General features: G+C 45.1%; 1 protein-coding gene across 9 annotated transcripts in view; it reads left to right on the plus strand.

Moving 5' to 3' along the window:
- LOC137349157 (zinc finger protein 664-like) overlaps positions 1 to 13591 on the plus strand; it is a 90216-nt gene extending 76625 nt beyond the window's left edge. For 7 of the 9 annotated variants that reach the window (XM_068014570.1, XM_068014569.1, XM_068014573.1 and 4 more), the window contains 2 exons: positions 6498 to 6584; positions 12724 to 13591. In XM_068014570.1, coding sequence (XP_067870671.1) covers positions 12870 to 13487 — 618 coding nt within the window. In that variant the 5' untranslated portion in view covers positions 6498 to 6584; positions 12724 to 12869 and the 3' untranslated portion in view covers positions 13488 to 13591. Of the gene's footprint in view, positions 1 to 5783; positions 5820 to 6497; positions 6585 to 12723 lie in introns of those variants that run through there. The other 2 variants (XM_068014577.1, XM_068014571.1) reach the window with 2 other exon arrangements.
- Positions 13592 to 13802: the final 211 nt, after the last annotated feature.

Here is a 13802-nt window from a genome sequence, read left to right on the forward strand (position 1 = left end):
GGGTAAGCAAACTGAACAAACTAAGATGAAATGAAATAAATGCAAAAAAAGATTGTAAAAAATGTAAAAAAGAATGTAAAAAAAAAAGGAAGAAAAAATAACTAAAAATGAAAGTAAAATGGGGGGCTGTCATGCTCTGAAAGTATTGAACTCAATGTTCAGTCCGGCAGGCTGTAGTGTGCCTAATCGGTAGATGAGATGCTGTTCCTCGAGCTTGCGTTGATGTTCACTGGAACACTGCAGCAATCCCAGGACAGAGATGTGAGCATGAGAGCAGAGGGGAGTGTTGAAATGGCAAGCAACCGGAAGCTCAGGGTCCTGCTTGCGGACTGAGCGGAGATGTTCCGCAAAGCGGTCACCCAGTCTGCGCTTGGTCTCCCCAATGTAGAGGAGACCACACTGTGAGCAGCGAATACAGTATACTAAATTGAAAGAAGTACAAGTAAATCGCTGCTTCACCTGAAAGGAGTGTTTGGGGCCTGGGATAGTGAGGAGAGAGGAGGTAAATGGGCAGGTATTACACCTCCTGCGATTGCAGGGGAAGGTGACCTGGGACGGGGACGAGGTGGTGGGGGTAATGGAGGAGTGGACCAGGGTGTCGCGGAGGGAACGATCCCTTCGGAATGCTGACAGGGGAAGGGAGGGGAAGATGCGACTGGTAGTGGCATCACGCTGGAGGTGGCGAAAATGGCGGAGGATGATCCTTTGGATATGGAGGCTGGTGGGATGAAAAGTGAGGACAAGGGGAACCCTGTCACGGTTCTGGGAGGGAGGGGAAGGGGTGAGGGTAGAGGTGCGGGGAATGGGTCGGACACGGTTGAGGGCCCTGTCAACCACAGTGGGGGGAAATCCTCGGTTGAGGAAAAAGGAGGTCATTATCAGAAGCACCGTCATGGAAGGTAGCATCATCAGAGCAGATGCGTCGGAGATGGAGAAACTGGGAGAATGGAATGGAGTCCTTACAGGAGGTAGGGTGTGAAGAAGTGTAGTCGAGGTAGCTGTGGGAGTCGGTGGGCTTATAATGAATATTGGTAGGCAACCTATCCCCAGAGATGCTGCTGCTCATGTCATTTAACCATCGCACTGCCTGAAACAAAGCATTATTTGGTAATCATAATGGGTTCAAGTTAACGACTTTAATTTCAAGCCCTGAGGAGTGCTTTACAGTCAATGGTCACTGTTGTAATGTAGGGAATGTAACAGGCAAATTGTGCACAGCAAGATCCCACAAACAGCCATGTGATCATAGCCAGATCAATCTGTTTTAGATGGGAATTGATTTAAAGACAAGGCAGGAATTTTTAAAAAACAAAATAGCACAGCAAGAGTCCAGGATTCCCTCTCTCAGTTATACAGACAATCTCTCAGTATCATCCAAATACACTCACTTATAAACCAGAGTCAGTTACCTCCACCTACCTTATGTGTGTATCTATCTCTCTCTCTCTCTCTCTCTCTGTCTCTTTATCTATGTATCTCTTTGTTCCTGTCTCTGCCTAATTCTATTCTCCTAAATTCCTATCTAGGTTGCATCTTTGTCCAACAGGATTGGGGTTCTTTCAGCTTGTATGGATTTGACCAGATGCTGCAGGGTGGATGAGCAAACTGACCATGGCAGTGTGGTACAGGAAGCCATTCAAGAGGGGGTGGTAAATAGGAATGTGGTGGTAATAGGAGACAGTATAGTCAGGGGGGATAGACACATTTCCCTGTATCCGAGAGCCAGAGTCCAGAAGGCTGTGTTGCCTGCCCATTGCCAGGGTTCGAGACATCTGCTCAGGGCTGGAGAGGAACTAGCAGTGGGAGGGGGAAGATTCAGTTGCTGTGGTCCACGTAGGTACCAATGATATAGATAGGACTAGGAAAGTGGTTCTGCTTAGGGAATATGAGCAGGTTGGGGCTAAATTTAAAAAAAAATTAGAACCACAGAGGTAATAATCTCTGGAACTTTTTGTGACTTAAACCAAACTCTGGTCCTGTGGCAGAAATGTCTTCTGATGATGGGGACCCTCCCTTTGAATGTGCAATAGCTGGTAAGATAGCATTGGCATTTGTAAATGTTTTGCTGCCATCTGAGAGCAGGGAATTTGCCGTTTGTTCTAGAAAAGCCACCATTTCTGCTACAGAAAGGGAGCTATGACACAATCCATCACCATTTTGTTACTCACTATTTACAGATGAATAATCTCTGGATTATTACCTGAGCCATGAGCAAATTGGGCAAATAAGATTAGAGAGATGAATGTGTGGCTCAAAGATTGGTGTGGGAGAAATGGGTTTTGATTCATGGGGCACTGGCACCAGTACTGGGGAAAGTGGGAGCTGTATCACTGGGACGTCTTCACCTGAACCATACTGGGACCAGTGTTCTGGTGAATCATATAACTAGGGCAGAAGAGACGGCTTTAAACTAAATAGTGGGGGCAAGGGATCAGGTGAAGGAAGATGCAATAATTGAGGGAGAGATGAGAAGGCAAGAGAGCAAGGTAGAAATAAAGATAATGATAATCAGAGCATGGCAGGAAGGAACAGAGAGTACAAACTTAGGAGTGCACCAGCAGATAAGGCCAGAGTTTGCAAAAATAGTTTATAAAAATAACTAATGGCTCTGTATCTGAATGCATGCAACATTCATGACAAAATGTATAAATTGTCAGCACAAATAGAAATAAATATGTATGGCCAGATAGCCATTACAGAGACATGGCTGCAAGGTGAGCCAGGCTGGGACCTGAATATTCAAGGGTATTTGACATTTCCGAAGGACAAGAAGCTCGGAGAAGGTAGTGGGACAGCTCTGTTAATTAAGGATGTCATTCGTACAATAATGAGAGATAACCTTAGTGCTAAAGATCAAGATGCAGAATAAGTTTAGGTAGAGATAAGAAATAGAAAAGGTAAGAAGTCATTTGTGGGAGTAGTTCATTGGCCCTCTAACAGTAGCTACACTGTAGGACAGAGCATACAGGAAGAAAAAAATGTGGGCTTGTAAGAAAGGCACTGCAGTAATCATGGGTGATTTTAATCTACATATCGATTGGACAAATCAGATTGGCAAAGGTAGCCTGGAAGATGAGTTCATAGAATGCATTTGGGACAATTTTTTAGAGCAGTACATTCTAGAACCAACCAGAGTGCAGGCTATTCTAGACCTTGTAATGTGCAATGAGACAGGATTAATTAATTACCTCATAGTAAAAGAGCCTCTAGGTAGCAGTGATCATAACATGGTTGAATTCCACATCCAGTTTGAGGGTGAGAAGTGTGGTTCTAAGAACAGTGTTTTAAACATAAATAAAGGCAATTACAAATGTATGAAGTGAACTGGGACATCAGGTTAAAGGTTAGACATTAGAGATGCAGTGGCAGACGTTTAAGGAGATATTTCATAACACTCAGCAAAGATAAATTCCAGTGAGAAAGAAAGACTCTCAGAAGGATGTACTATCCGTGGCTAACTAAGGAATTTCTAGAGAGAGAGTCTGGGGAATTAATAATGGGAAATAAGGAAATGGCGAAGCGTTTAACAAGTATTTTGTATCTGTCTTCACTGCAGAAGACAGAAATAACATCCCAGGAATACTTGCAAATCAGGAAGTGAAAGGCAGGGAGGAACTTTAAGCAATTACAATCACCAGGGAAACGTTTCTGAGAAAACTATGAGAACTAAAGGCTGACAAGTCCTGAGGACCTAATGGCCTGAATCCTAGGGTCTTAAAAGAAGTAGCTGCTGAGATAGTAGATGCTTTGGTTGTAATTTTCCAAGATTCTTTAGATTCTGGAAAGGTCCCATCAGATTGGAAAATAGTGAATGCAACTCCTGTATTCAAGAAAGGAGGGAGACAGAAAGCAGGAAAACAGTGGACAGTTAGTCTGACATCAGTCATAAAGAAAATGCTAGAATCCATTATTAAAGAGGTTATAGCAGGGCACTTAGAAACTCTTAATGTGTTCAGGCAGAGTCAACATGGTTTTGTGGAAGGAAAATCGTGTTTGACCAATTTATTAGCATTCTTTGAGGAAGCAAAAAGCAAGCTGGACGAAAGGGAACCTATAGATGTGATGTACTTTGATTTCCAAAAGGCATTTGATAAGGGGCCACATCAAAGGTTACTATGCAAGATAAAAGCAGCTGGTGAAGGGGGTAACATATTAACATGGAAAGAGGATTTGTAAGCTAACAGGAAACAGAGAGTAGGTATAAGTGGCTCATTTTCTGGTTGGCAAGCTGTAACTAGTGGAGTGCCAGAAGGATCAGTGCTGGGGCCTCAATTATTTACAATCTATCTCAATGACTTGGTGAAGGGACCGAATTTATGGTTGCTAAATTTGCTGATGTCACAATGATAGGTAGGAGAGTAAGTTGTGAAGAGGACATAAAGAGTCGACAAAAGGATAGAGATAGGTTAAGTGAGTGGGCAAAAATTTGGCAGATGGAATGTAATGTGGGAAAATGTGAACTTATCCACTTTAGCAGGAAGAATAGAAAAGCAGTATATTATTTAATTGGAGACAGATTGCAGAATTCTGCAGAAGAGGGACCTGGGTGTCCAGGTATATAATTCACAAAAAGCTAGTATGCAGGTACAGTAAGTGATTAGAAGACAAACGGAATGTTGTAGTTTATTGTCTGAAGAATGGAATATAAAAGTAGGGAAGTTTTGCTACAGTTATACAGGACGTTGGTGAGACCACATCTGGAGTACTGCATACTGTTTTGGTTTCCTTACTTAAGAAAGAACATAATTGCATTAGAAGCAGTTCAGAGAAGGTTCACTGGATTGATTTCTGGGATGAAGGAGTTATTTTACGAGGAAATTTTGGACAGGTTGGGGCGGTATCCACTGAAGTTTTAAAAAACTAAGTTAGATAGATTCTTGATTGACCATGGAGTCAAGTGTTATGGGGAGCAGACAGGAAAGTGGACTTGAAACCGCAACCAGGTCAGACATGATCTGATCGAATAGTGGAGCAGGCCCGGGGGGCTGAATGGCCTACTCCTGCTCCTAATTCATATGTTTATATTTGTATGTTCTTTTTCATTCTCTTTCACTCCCTTTCAAATTCCCTCTCTTTCTCTCTATCTCTCTGTGAGGATGCACTTTTATATACAGTGGACTTGCTGCCCATGAGGGTAGTGAAAGCAAAGACAATCAATGACTTCAGGAGAAAGTTGGATGGCCACTGGGAAGAAATAGATTTGCAGGGCTATGGGGATCAACCCAGGGAGTAGGACTGACAGCACAGCTCCTTGGACAGCTGGCATAGACTCGAAGGGCCGCATGGCCTCCTTCTGCGCTGTAAATGACTCTATATCAGATGTAATCTTAATTGAAATGTGCAACGAAATGTTTCTGTCTAAGCATTTTAAAAATGACATCAGATTGCTGAGTGTGGACTGAGATCACCTCGCATTCTTGCAAACTCAATTGAATAGAGGTCTAGTGTACTCAATCTCTTCTCATCAGTCATAGAATCAGTCCTGAGAACTTTATTTGCACTCGCTCTCAGGCAGGCATATCCAAAGCTGTTATTAATCACATCCAGGGCTCAATAATCAAAGAACGCCAATGCAATTGAGTTTCTGTATGAGTAATTTGTTAGTTTCATCACAATTTGATCGCAGAAAATCATTTTCTGTTCCCTAATTAGCAGTTTCAATGGCGAGGCTGTTACCCAACATTGACCGCGGCGATGAATGTGCCCTATCCATTCTACAGGAACCCAACGCGCAGGCGTAGTGTTGGACAGTATCTGGCACATGCGCAAATGTCACAGTGATCAGACTCGTGCGAGTGCTGGAGACGCTTTTGCAGCGGGTGAGAGTCTGCCGGGCGCAGAGCAGGAATGGAACCTGTGGGCGGGGAGGCTTCAGAAACACCTCGTGTAGGCCGCAAGCCACGAATAAGAAGCTCCAGGTCCCAGTTTGCAGCTACGGGGCTTTTTTCCGGGATCAGGCCGAGGTTGACAGCCACCTGTTTGGAAAGGAAGGCATTTGGTGGGTCGTCATCTTGGTTGAACAGGGAGCAGAGCGCATGCGAGGCAAGATTGATGACGACACAATATAGGCGGGGCATCAGGGCCCCAGTGACCAGGAGAGAAATTCATTGACTCATTGATTTGATTCTCACTCTGCACACAGGGGCTGGAGAACTGAACCCAGCTAGAGTAGAGGGAGGGAGAAAACTGGCAGTGGAGGAAACCAATGGTGCAGATGGTACCAGGGGTTTGGATTTCAGCACAGGGAGGAGGGAGAGTGTGTGGACGGGGATTTACAGCTTTGGCGGAACAAGAGAGGAAAACATATTTCATAGGAACTAGAATTGTCTGTTCTGAATTTCTATCTTGCACTGACAGTGATGACTTTTATAAACTCCCTTTACAGGGTATTAGAAAGGGAGGATTTACACACAGCAAACAAACCAAGAGAAATGTTTGTCTCTTCTGAATTTCTATCCTGCACTAACCGTGATGACTTTTGCAAACTCCTTTCACAGGGTATTAGAAGGAAAAGATTTACAGACCTTGATTTTATTCTCACTCTGCACTCAGGGGCTATCTGACCATCTCTCCTCAAAGTGCTGGTAAGTGTTACTGTTAAGGTTACTGTTTACATCTTCCAGAATTGTAACAGAAAGACCCCAGATTTAGGCCCCTTGTAACTCCGAACTGATCTTTAAACCAAAAGCAAAATATTGCAGATGCTGGAAATCTGAAATAAAAACAGAAACTGCTGGAAATATTCAGACAGGTCAGGCAGCATCTGTGGAGAGAAAAAGCAGAGTTAATATTTCAGATCTTTGTCCTTTCATTAGAATTGGAAGAAGTTAGAGATGATGTAACAGGTTTTAAGCAAGTACAGAGGCAGGGAAAAGAGGGAGAGGAAAGAACAAAAGGGAATGGCAAAGGGAGGATGACACAAGGCAAAAGCAGATGATAATGGTACTTGTAAAAAGATGAGTCCAGAGGAGGTTTAAATGGGAATAGCAAAACCACTCCCAACAGCTGCTCTCTGAAAAACTGGGTGTGGTGATTATGATCTGAAATTGTAAAACCCAATGTTGAGAATGGAAGGCTGTAAAGTGCCTAACCGAAAGCTGAGGTGCTGGTCCTTGAGGTTCTGTAGAGCTTTAGAACAGTGTAGGAGGCTGAGGACAAAGGTTAGCATAGGAGCAAGGTACAGAATTACAATGACAGGCAATCGGAAGTTCGAGGTCAACAGAGATGTTCTGCAAAGTAAAAAAACAAACAACAGTACAGCACAGGAACAGGCCATTCGGCCCTCCAAGCCTGCGCCGATCTTGATGCCTACCTAAAGTAAAACCTTCAGCACTTCCGGGGACAGTATCCCTCTGTTCCCATCCTATTCATGTATTTGTCAAGATGCCTCTTAAACGTCATTATCGTACCTGCTTCCACCACCTCCCCTGGCAGCATGTTCCAGGCACTCACCACCCTCTGTGTCAAGAACTTGCCTCGCACATCCCCTCTAAACTTTTCCCCTCTCATCTTAAATCTATGTCCCCTAGTAACTGACTCTTCCACCCTGTGAAAAAGCTTCTGACTATCCACTCTGTCCATGCCGCTCATAACTTTGTAAACCTCTATCATGTCGCCCCTCCACCTCCGTCGTTCCAGTGAAAACAATCCGAGTTTATCCAACCTGTCCTCATAGCTAATGCCCTCCAGACCAGGCAACATCCTGGTAAACCTCTTCTGTACCCTCTCCAAAGCCTCCACGTCCTTCTGGTCGTGTGGCGACCAGAATTGCACGCAATATTCTAACTGTAGCAGTCACCTAATATGTTTTTATTTCCCCATTGTAGAAGAGACTGCAACAAGAGCAGTGAATACAGTATACTAACTGCGGCACAGTGGCGCAGTGGTTAGCACCGTAGCCTCACAGCTCCAGCGACCCGGGTTCAATTCTGGGTACTGCCTGTGTGGAGTTTGCAAGTTTTCCCTGTGTCTGCGTGGGTTTCCTCCGGGTGCTCCGGTTTCCTCCCACATGCCAAAGACTTGCAGGTTGATAGGTAAATGGGCCATTATAAATTGCCCCTAGTATAGGTAGGTGGGAGGGAAATATAGGGACAGGTGGGGATGTGGTAGGAATATGGAATTGGTGTAGGATTAGTATAAATGGGTGGTTGTTGGTCGGCACAGACTCGGTGGGCCGAAGGGCCTGTTACAGTGCTGTATCTCTAAATCAAAAAAAAATTAAATCAAATACTAAAGGACCAAGGGACTAGTGAGAATCAGGTACTGGAAGAATTATTAGTAAAAATGTAGCACTGGAGAAATTAATGGGACTGGAAGTTGATAAATCCCCCCGAGCTGATGTCTACATCCTCGAGTGTTGAAAGAGGTAGCTGTTGAGCTAGTGGACACGTTGGTGAACATCTTCCAAAATTCTACAGATTCTGGAGCATTTCCTGAAGATTGGAAGATAGCAAATGTAACCCCACTGTTTAAGAATGGAGGGAGGAAGCAGGGAACTACAGACCTGTTAGCCCAACATCATTAGTGGGGAAAATGCTAGAATCTATTATAAAGGATGTGATGAATGGACACTTAGAAATAAAGGCAGGATTGGGCAGAGTCAACATGGATTTATGAAAGGCAAATCGTATTAACAAACTTTAGTTTCTTTGAGGATGCAACTAGCAGACTAGATAAGGGGGAACCAGTGGATGTGGTATATTTGGATTTTCAGAAGGCTTTCGATAAGGTCCTACACAAGAGGGTAGTAAGCAAAGTTAGAGCATGGAGTTGGGGGTAATATACTGCTATGGATTCAGAATTGGTTAGCAGACTGAAAACAGTGAGTAGGAATAAACAGGTCACTCTCAGGCTGGCAGACTGTGACTTGTGGGGTACTGCAAGGATCAGTGCTTGGGCGCCAGCTACTCACAATCTGTATCAATGATTTGGATGTGGGGGACCAAATGTAATATTACCAAGTTTGCCGATGACACAAAACTAGGTGGAATGCGAGTTGTGAGGAGGATGCAAAGAGGCTTCAAGGGGATTTAGATGAGAGTGGGCAAGTACATGGCAGATGGAATATCCACTTTGGTAGGAAAAACAAAAATGCAGAACATTTCTTAAATGGTGAGAGATTGGGAAGTGTTGATGTCCAAAAGGACCTGGGTGTCCTTGTTTAAAAGTCATTGAAAGCTAACATGCAGGTGCAGCTAGCAATCAGGTAGGCAAATGATATGTTGGCCGTTATTGCAAAGAGGATTTGATTTCAGGAGTAAATTGCTGCAATTGTATAGAACCTTGGTGACACTGAACCTGGAGTATCGTGTACAGATTTGGTCTCCTTCCCGAAGGAAGGATGTACTTGCCATAGAGAGAGTGCAACGACGTTTAACCAGACTGATTCCTGGGATGGCGGGATTGTCTTATGAGGAGAGACTGATGAGACTGGACCAGTATTCTTTCAGGTTTCAAAGAATGTGAGGTGATCTCATTGGAACTTACAAAATTCCTACAGGTGCTCAACAGGGTTGATGCAGCAAGTTTGTTTCCCCTGGCGGGCGGGGGAGGGAGGGATGGGGCAGGTGGTGGTCTAGAATCAGAGGAGACAGTCTCAGAATAAGAGGTAGGCCATTTAGGACTGAGATAAGGAGGAATTTCTTCACTCTGAGGGTAGTGAACCGATGGAATTCTCTACCCCAGAGGGCTCTGGAGGCTCAGTCAGTGAGTATATTCAAGACCGAGATGGATAGATTTGTTTTAGAGATACAGCACTGAAACAGGCCCTTCGGCCCACCGAGTCTGTGCCGACAATCAACCACCCATTTATACTAATCCCATATTCCTACCACATCCCCACCTGTCCCTATATTTCCCTCCCACCTACCTATACTAGGGGCCATTTATAATGGCCAATTTACCTATCAACCTGCAAGTCTTTGGCATGTGGGAGGAAACCGGAGCACCCGGAGAAAAACCCACGCAGACACAGGGAGAACTTGCAAACTCCACACAGGCAGTACCCAGAATTGAACCCGGGTCACTGGAGCTGTGAGGCTGCGGTGCTAACCACTGCGCCACTGTACTGCCCGTATTAAAGATATCTTGGGGCGTTTGGGGCTAGTGCAGGATAATGGTGTTGAGGTAAAAGATCAGCTGTGATATGGTTGAATGGAGCAGCAGGCTCAGGGAGCTGAATGGCCACCCTATTCCTGCTCCGGTATCGTGCGTCTGGGAAGGAGTTAGAGAAAAAGTGCAGGAAACAGAATGGAAATGTAAGAGGAGGCTGGAGGGAGTGGGTTCACAAACCCTGGGACAAGACGGGCTTCACACGCACTCTGTGTAAAGGAGTGTAGAGGAGTTTCCAAAAACCATCACTTGGGTTTCTCTATTAATTGACTGTCAATTTAATATCCTGACCCTCTGGCTCCAATCTCAATTTGTTCACATAGCATCATTTTAAATGGCATGGCTGTTACCATACCCCCAGTAAGAGACTCCCGGTCCTGCGTTTGCACCAAGCACAGCACAGGGCAGGAGGTCACCCACTCCCTGGTTCCACAAAGACTCCCCTTGGACTGGGCCACACCTGGGCAGGGCTGGCTCAAGGTGCAGGAAGCTGCAAGCTGCTAGGCTGAGCTGTGGACTGGGAGGAGTGGGGAGTTTTGACTGACAGGCCTGGGGGAGGGGGATATCAGGGCAGGTACACACACTGCTCCCCCTTTTCCTCCTGGGATGTTTCACTGGAGTCGTGTGGCTGAGTGTTTCTAAACTCTGTCTCCCTATCCCGGTAATGTCAGTGGATTGGAGGTTGCTGTGAGTGTTGGACTATATTGCCTCTCCTCATTCTTCCTCCTTCTCCCAGTCCGAGTTCCAGGCTGCAGGCTCTGGCGACTTGATACGCCTGAAACGTTAACTCTGTTCCTCTCTCCACAGTTGCTGCCTGACTTGCTGAGTATTTCCATCATTTTCTCCTTTTATTTTGGATTTCCAGCATCTGCAGTATTTTAGCTTTGTTTTATTGCAGACATTGTTCACAGAACTGAGTGGGGAAACACAGACGGACCGATTAAGAGCCAGTTTGTATCGGGGTGGGTGTTGGATGTGGAAGTCAGTCCCTGACCTGTGTAGGTGGTCTTGTTTCATCAGTTTGATCTGAAGTGGAGATGGAGGAGCAGCTGCTGGGTTTAATCCCGAGTGAGGCTGACAAGGGAGGTTGATTCTAGGGGAAATGAAGTTGCTAAACAGACACCAACACTCCATGTGAAAGAGTATTGTTTTAGAAATAAGTATTTCTGTAGAGGCTTTTAATGAATTTGCATATAGAGATTTTTTAAACTTCATTCTTGGGATATGGGCATCACTAGCCAGACCAGCATATATTACCAATCCCCAGTTGCCCATTGAGAAGGTGATGGTGGGCCACCTTCTTGAACCGCTGCAGTCTGTGTGGTGAAGATGCTCCCACAATGGTGTTAGGGAAGGAGTTACAAGATTTTCACCCAGTGATGATGAAGGAACGGTGATATATGTCCAAGTTAACAACAACTTGTATTTATATAGCGCCTTTAATGTAATAAAATGTTCCAAGGCTTTTCACAGGAGTGTTTATAAAGCAACATTTGACACTGAGCCACATAAGGAGATATTAGGGCAGATGATCAAAAGCTTGATCAGAGAGGTGGGTTTTAATCAGTGTCTGAATCAGGGAAGGTGAGGTAGAGAGGCGGAGAGGATTAGGGAGGGATTTCCAAAGGTTATGACCTTGGCAGCTGAAGTCACGGCCACCAGTGGTGGAGCAATGAAAATCAGGGATGTTCAAGATGTCAGAATTAGATGAGCCCTGATCTCTCGGAGGGTTGTAGGACTGGAGGAGATTATAGAGATAGTGAGGGGTGAGGGCATGGAGGGATTTGAAAACAAGGATGAGGATTTTAAAATTGAGGTGCTGCTTAACTGGGAGCCTGTGTAGGCCAGTGAGCACAGTGGTGATGGGTGAATAGGACTGGGTCCAAGTAAGGACACAGGCAGCAGAGTTTTGGATGATCTCAAGTTTACAGAGGGTAGAATGTGGGAGGCCGGCCAGGAGTGTTTTAGAATAGTCAAGTTGAGAGGTAACAAATACATGGATGTAAGTTTCAGAGGCAGATGAGCTGAGGCAGTGGCGAAGTTGGGCGATGTTACTGAGGTGGAAATAGGTGGTCTGAGTGATGGCACCGATATGCAGTCGGAAGCTGATCTTGGGGTCAAATATGACACCAACTAATGAATGGTCTGGTTTAGCCTCAGACAATTGCCAGGAAGAGGGATGGAATCAGTGGCTAGGGAGTGGGGTTTGTAGCAGGAACTGAAGACAATGGCTTCAGACTTCCCAATATTTAATTGGAAGAAATTTCTGCTCATCCAGTACTGGATGTCAGACAAGTCAGGATGGTGTGTGACTTGGAGGGGAACTTGGAGGTGACGGTGTTCACATACACCTGCTACCCTGGTCCTTTCAGGTAGTGGACGTTGAGGGTTTGGGAGTTTCTGTCAAAGTTCTGGTGCCCCTCCCTTGCTCTCTCTTTCCATTGTGCAGGTCCAGACTGGGTGGCAGATTCCCTTCCCTGAAGGACATTAGTGAACCAGTTGGGGTTGTACATCAATCCAGCAGCTTTCATGGTCACTTTTTCCTAGTGCTGGACCCATAAATTACCAGATTCATTCAGCTCCATTTCACAGCCTGCCTTTGTATTTTTGTAGGTTCTCTCGCACTCTCTTTCTCTTTTAAATCAATTTCACAGGGTTTGAAAAGGAGTGGATTTGCAGCCAGGAAACACAAAAAGACACATCAGGATCTGATAGAGTCGCCTCATTTATTTTAACCTGAATATCATTGGAATTTGAACATGGAAGTAAAAAGCACCGTTCACAGTGGAGAGAAATTGTACACATGTTCTGTGTGTGGACGAGGTTTCAGCCGACCATCTGGCCTGTCGAATCACAAGCGCATTCACACTGGGAAGAAACCATGTAAACACGGGGACTGTGGAATGGGATTGAATTATCCAGTTGAGCTGGAAACTCATCCACGCAGTCACACCCTGGAGAGGCTGTTCACCTGCTCCGAGTGTGGGAAGGGATTCACTAAATCATCCAATCTCCTGACACACCAGCGAGTTCACACTGGGGAGAGGCCGTTCACCTGCTCAATGTGTGGGAAAGGATTCACTGATTCATCCAATCTCATGACACACCAGCGAGTTCACACTGGGGAGAGACCGTTCACCTGCTCCGAGTGTGGGAAGGGATTCACTACTTCATCCCACCTTCTGAAACACCGGCGAGTTCACACTGGGGAGAGGCCATTCACCTGCTCCGAGTGTGGGAAGGGATTTACTACTTCATCCGCCCTGCTGACACACCAGCGAGTTCACACAGGGGAGAGGCCGTTCACCTGCTCCGAGTGTGGGAAGGGATTCACTCAGTCATCCCACCTGCTGAGACACCAGCAAGTTCACAAGTAGCTAGTGATTGGATTCTCCTGTTAATCACATCCAGGACTGAACCATGTTCATTGTAGTTTATTAATGCTGTTGTTAATAAACACCAGCCCAGTTATAAGTTAATATTCTGGATAAAAATAAAATAAATCAGTTCTGTTTTAAACACAGCATGGGTTGAGTCTTTTTAATAGCTCCAACAAAAGTTTGTTCCTTTTGAAGTGCTCTCCCTCTCGCCTGTCTCTTCCATTCTCACCTCCAACAACTAGTGCAAGGAGCGATATGGAGGTCGTGTCTCACTAATTTGATTGAGTTTTTTGAGGAAGTGACAAAGATGAT

The sequence above is a fragment of the Heterodontus francisci genome, chromosome 34 (genome assembly GCF_036365525.1).
Source record: "Heterodontus francisci isolate sHetFra1 chromosome 34, sHetFra1.hap1, whole genome shotgun sequence".
Lineage (NCBI taxonomy): Eukaryota > Metazoa > Chordata > Chondrichthyes > Heterodontiformes > Heterodontidae > Heterodontus > Heterodontus francisci.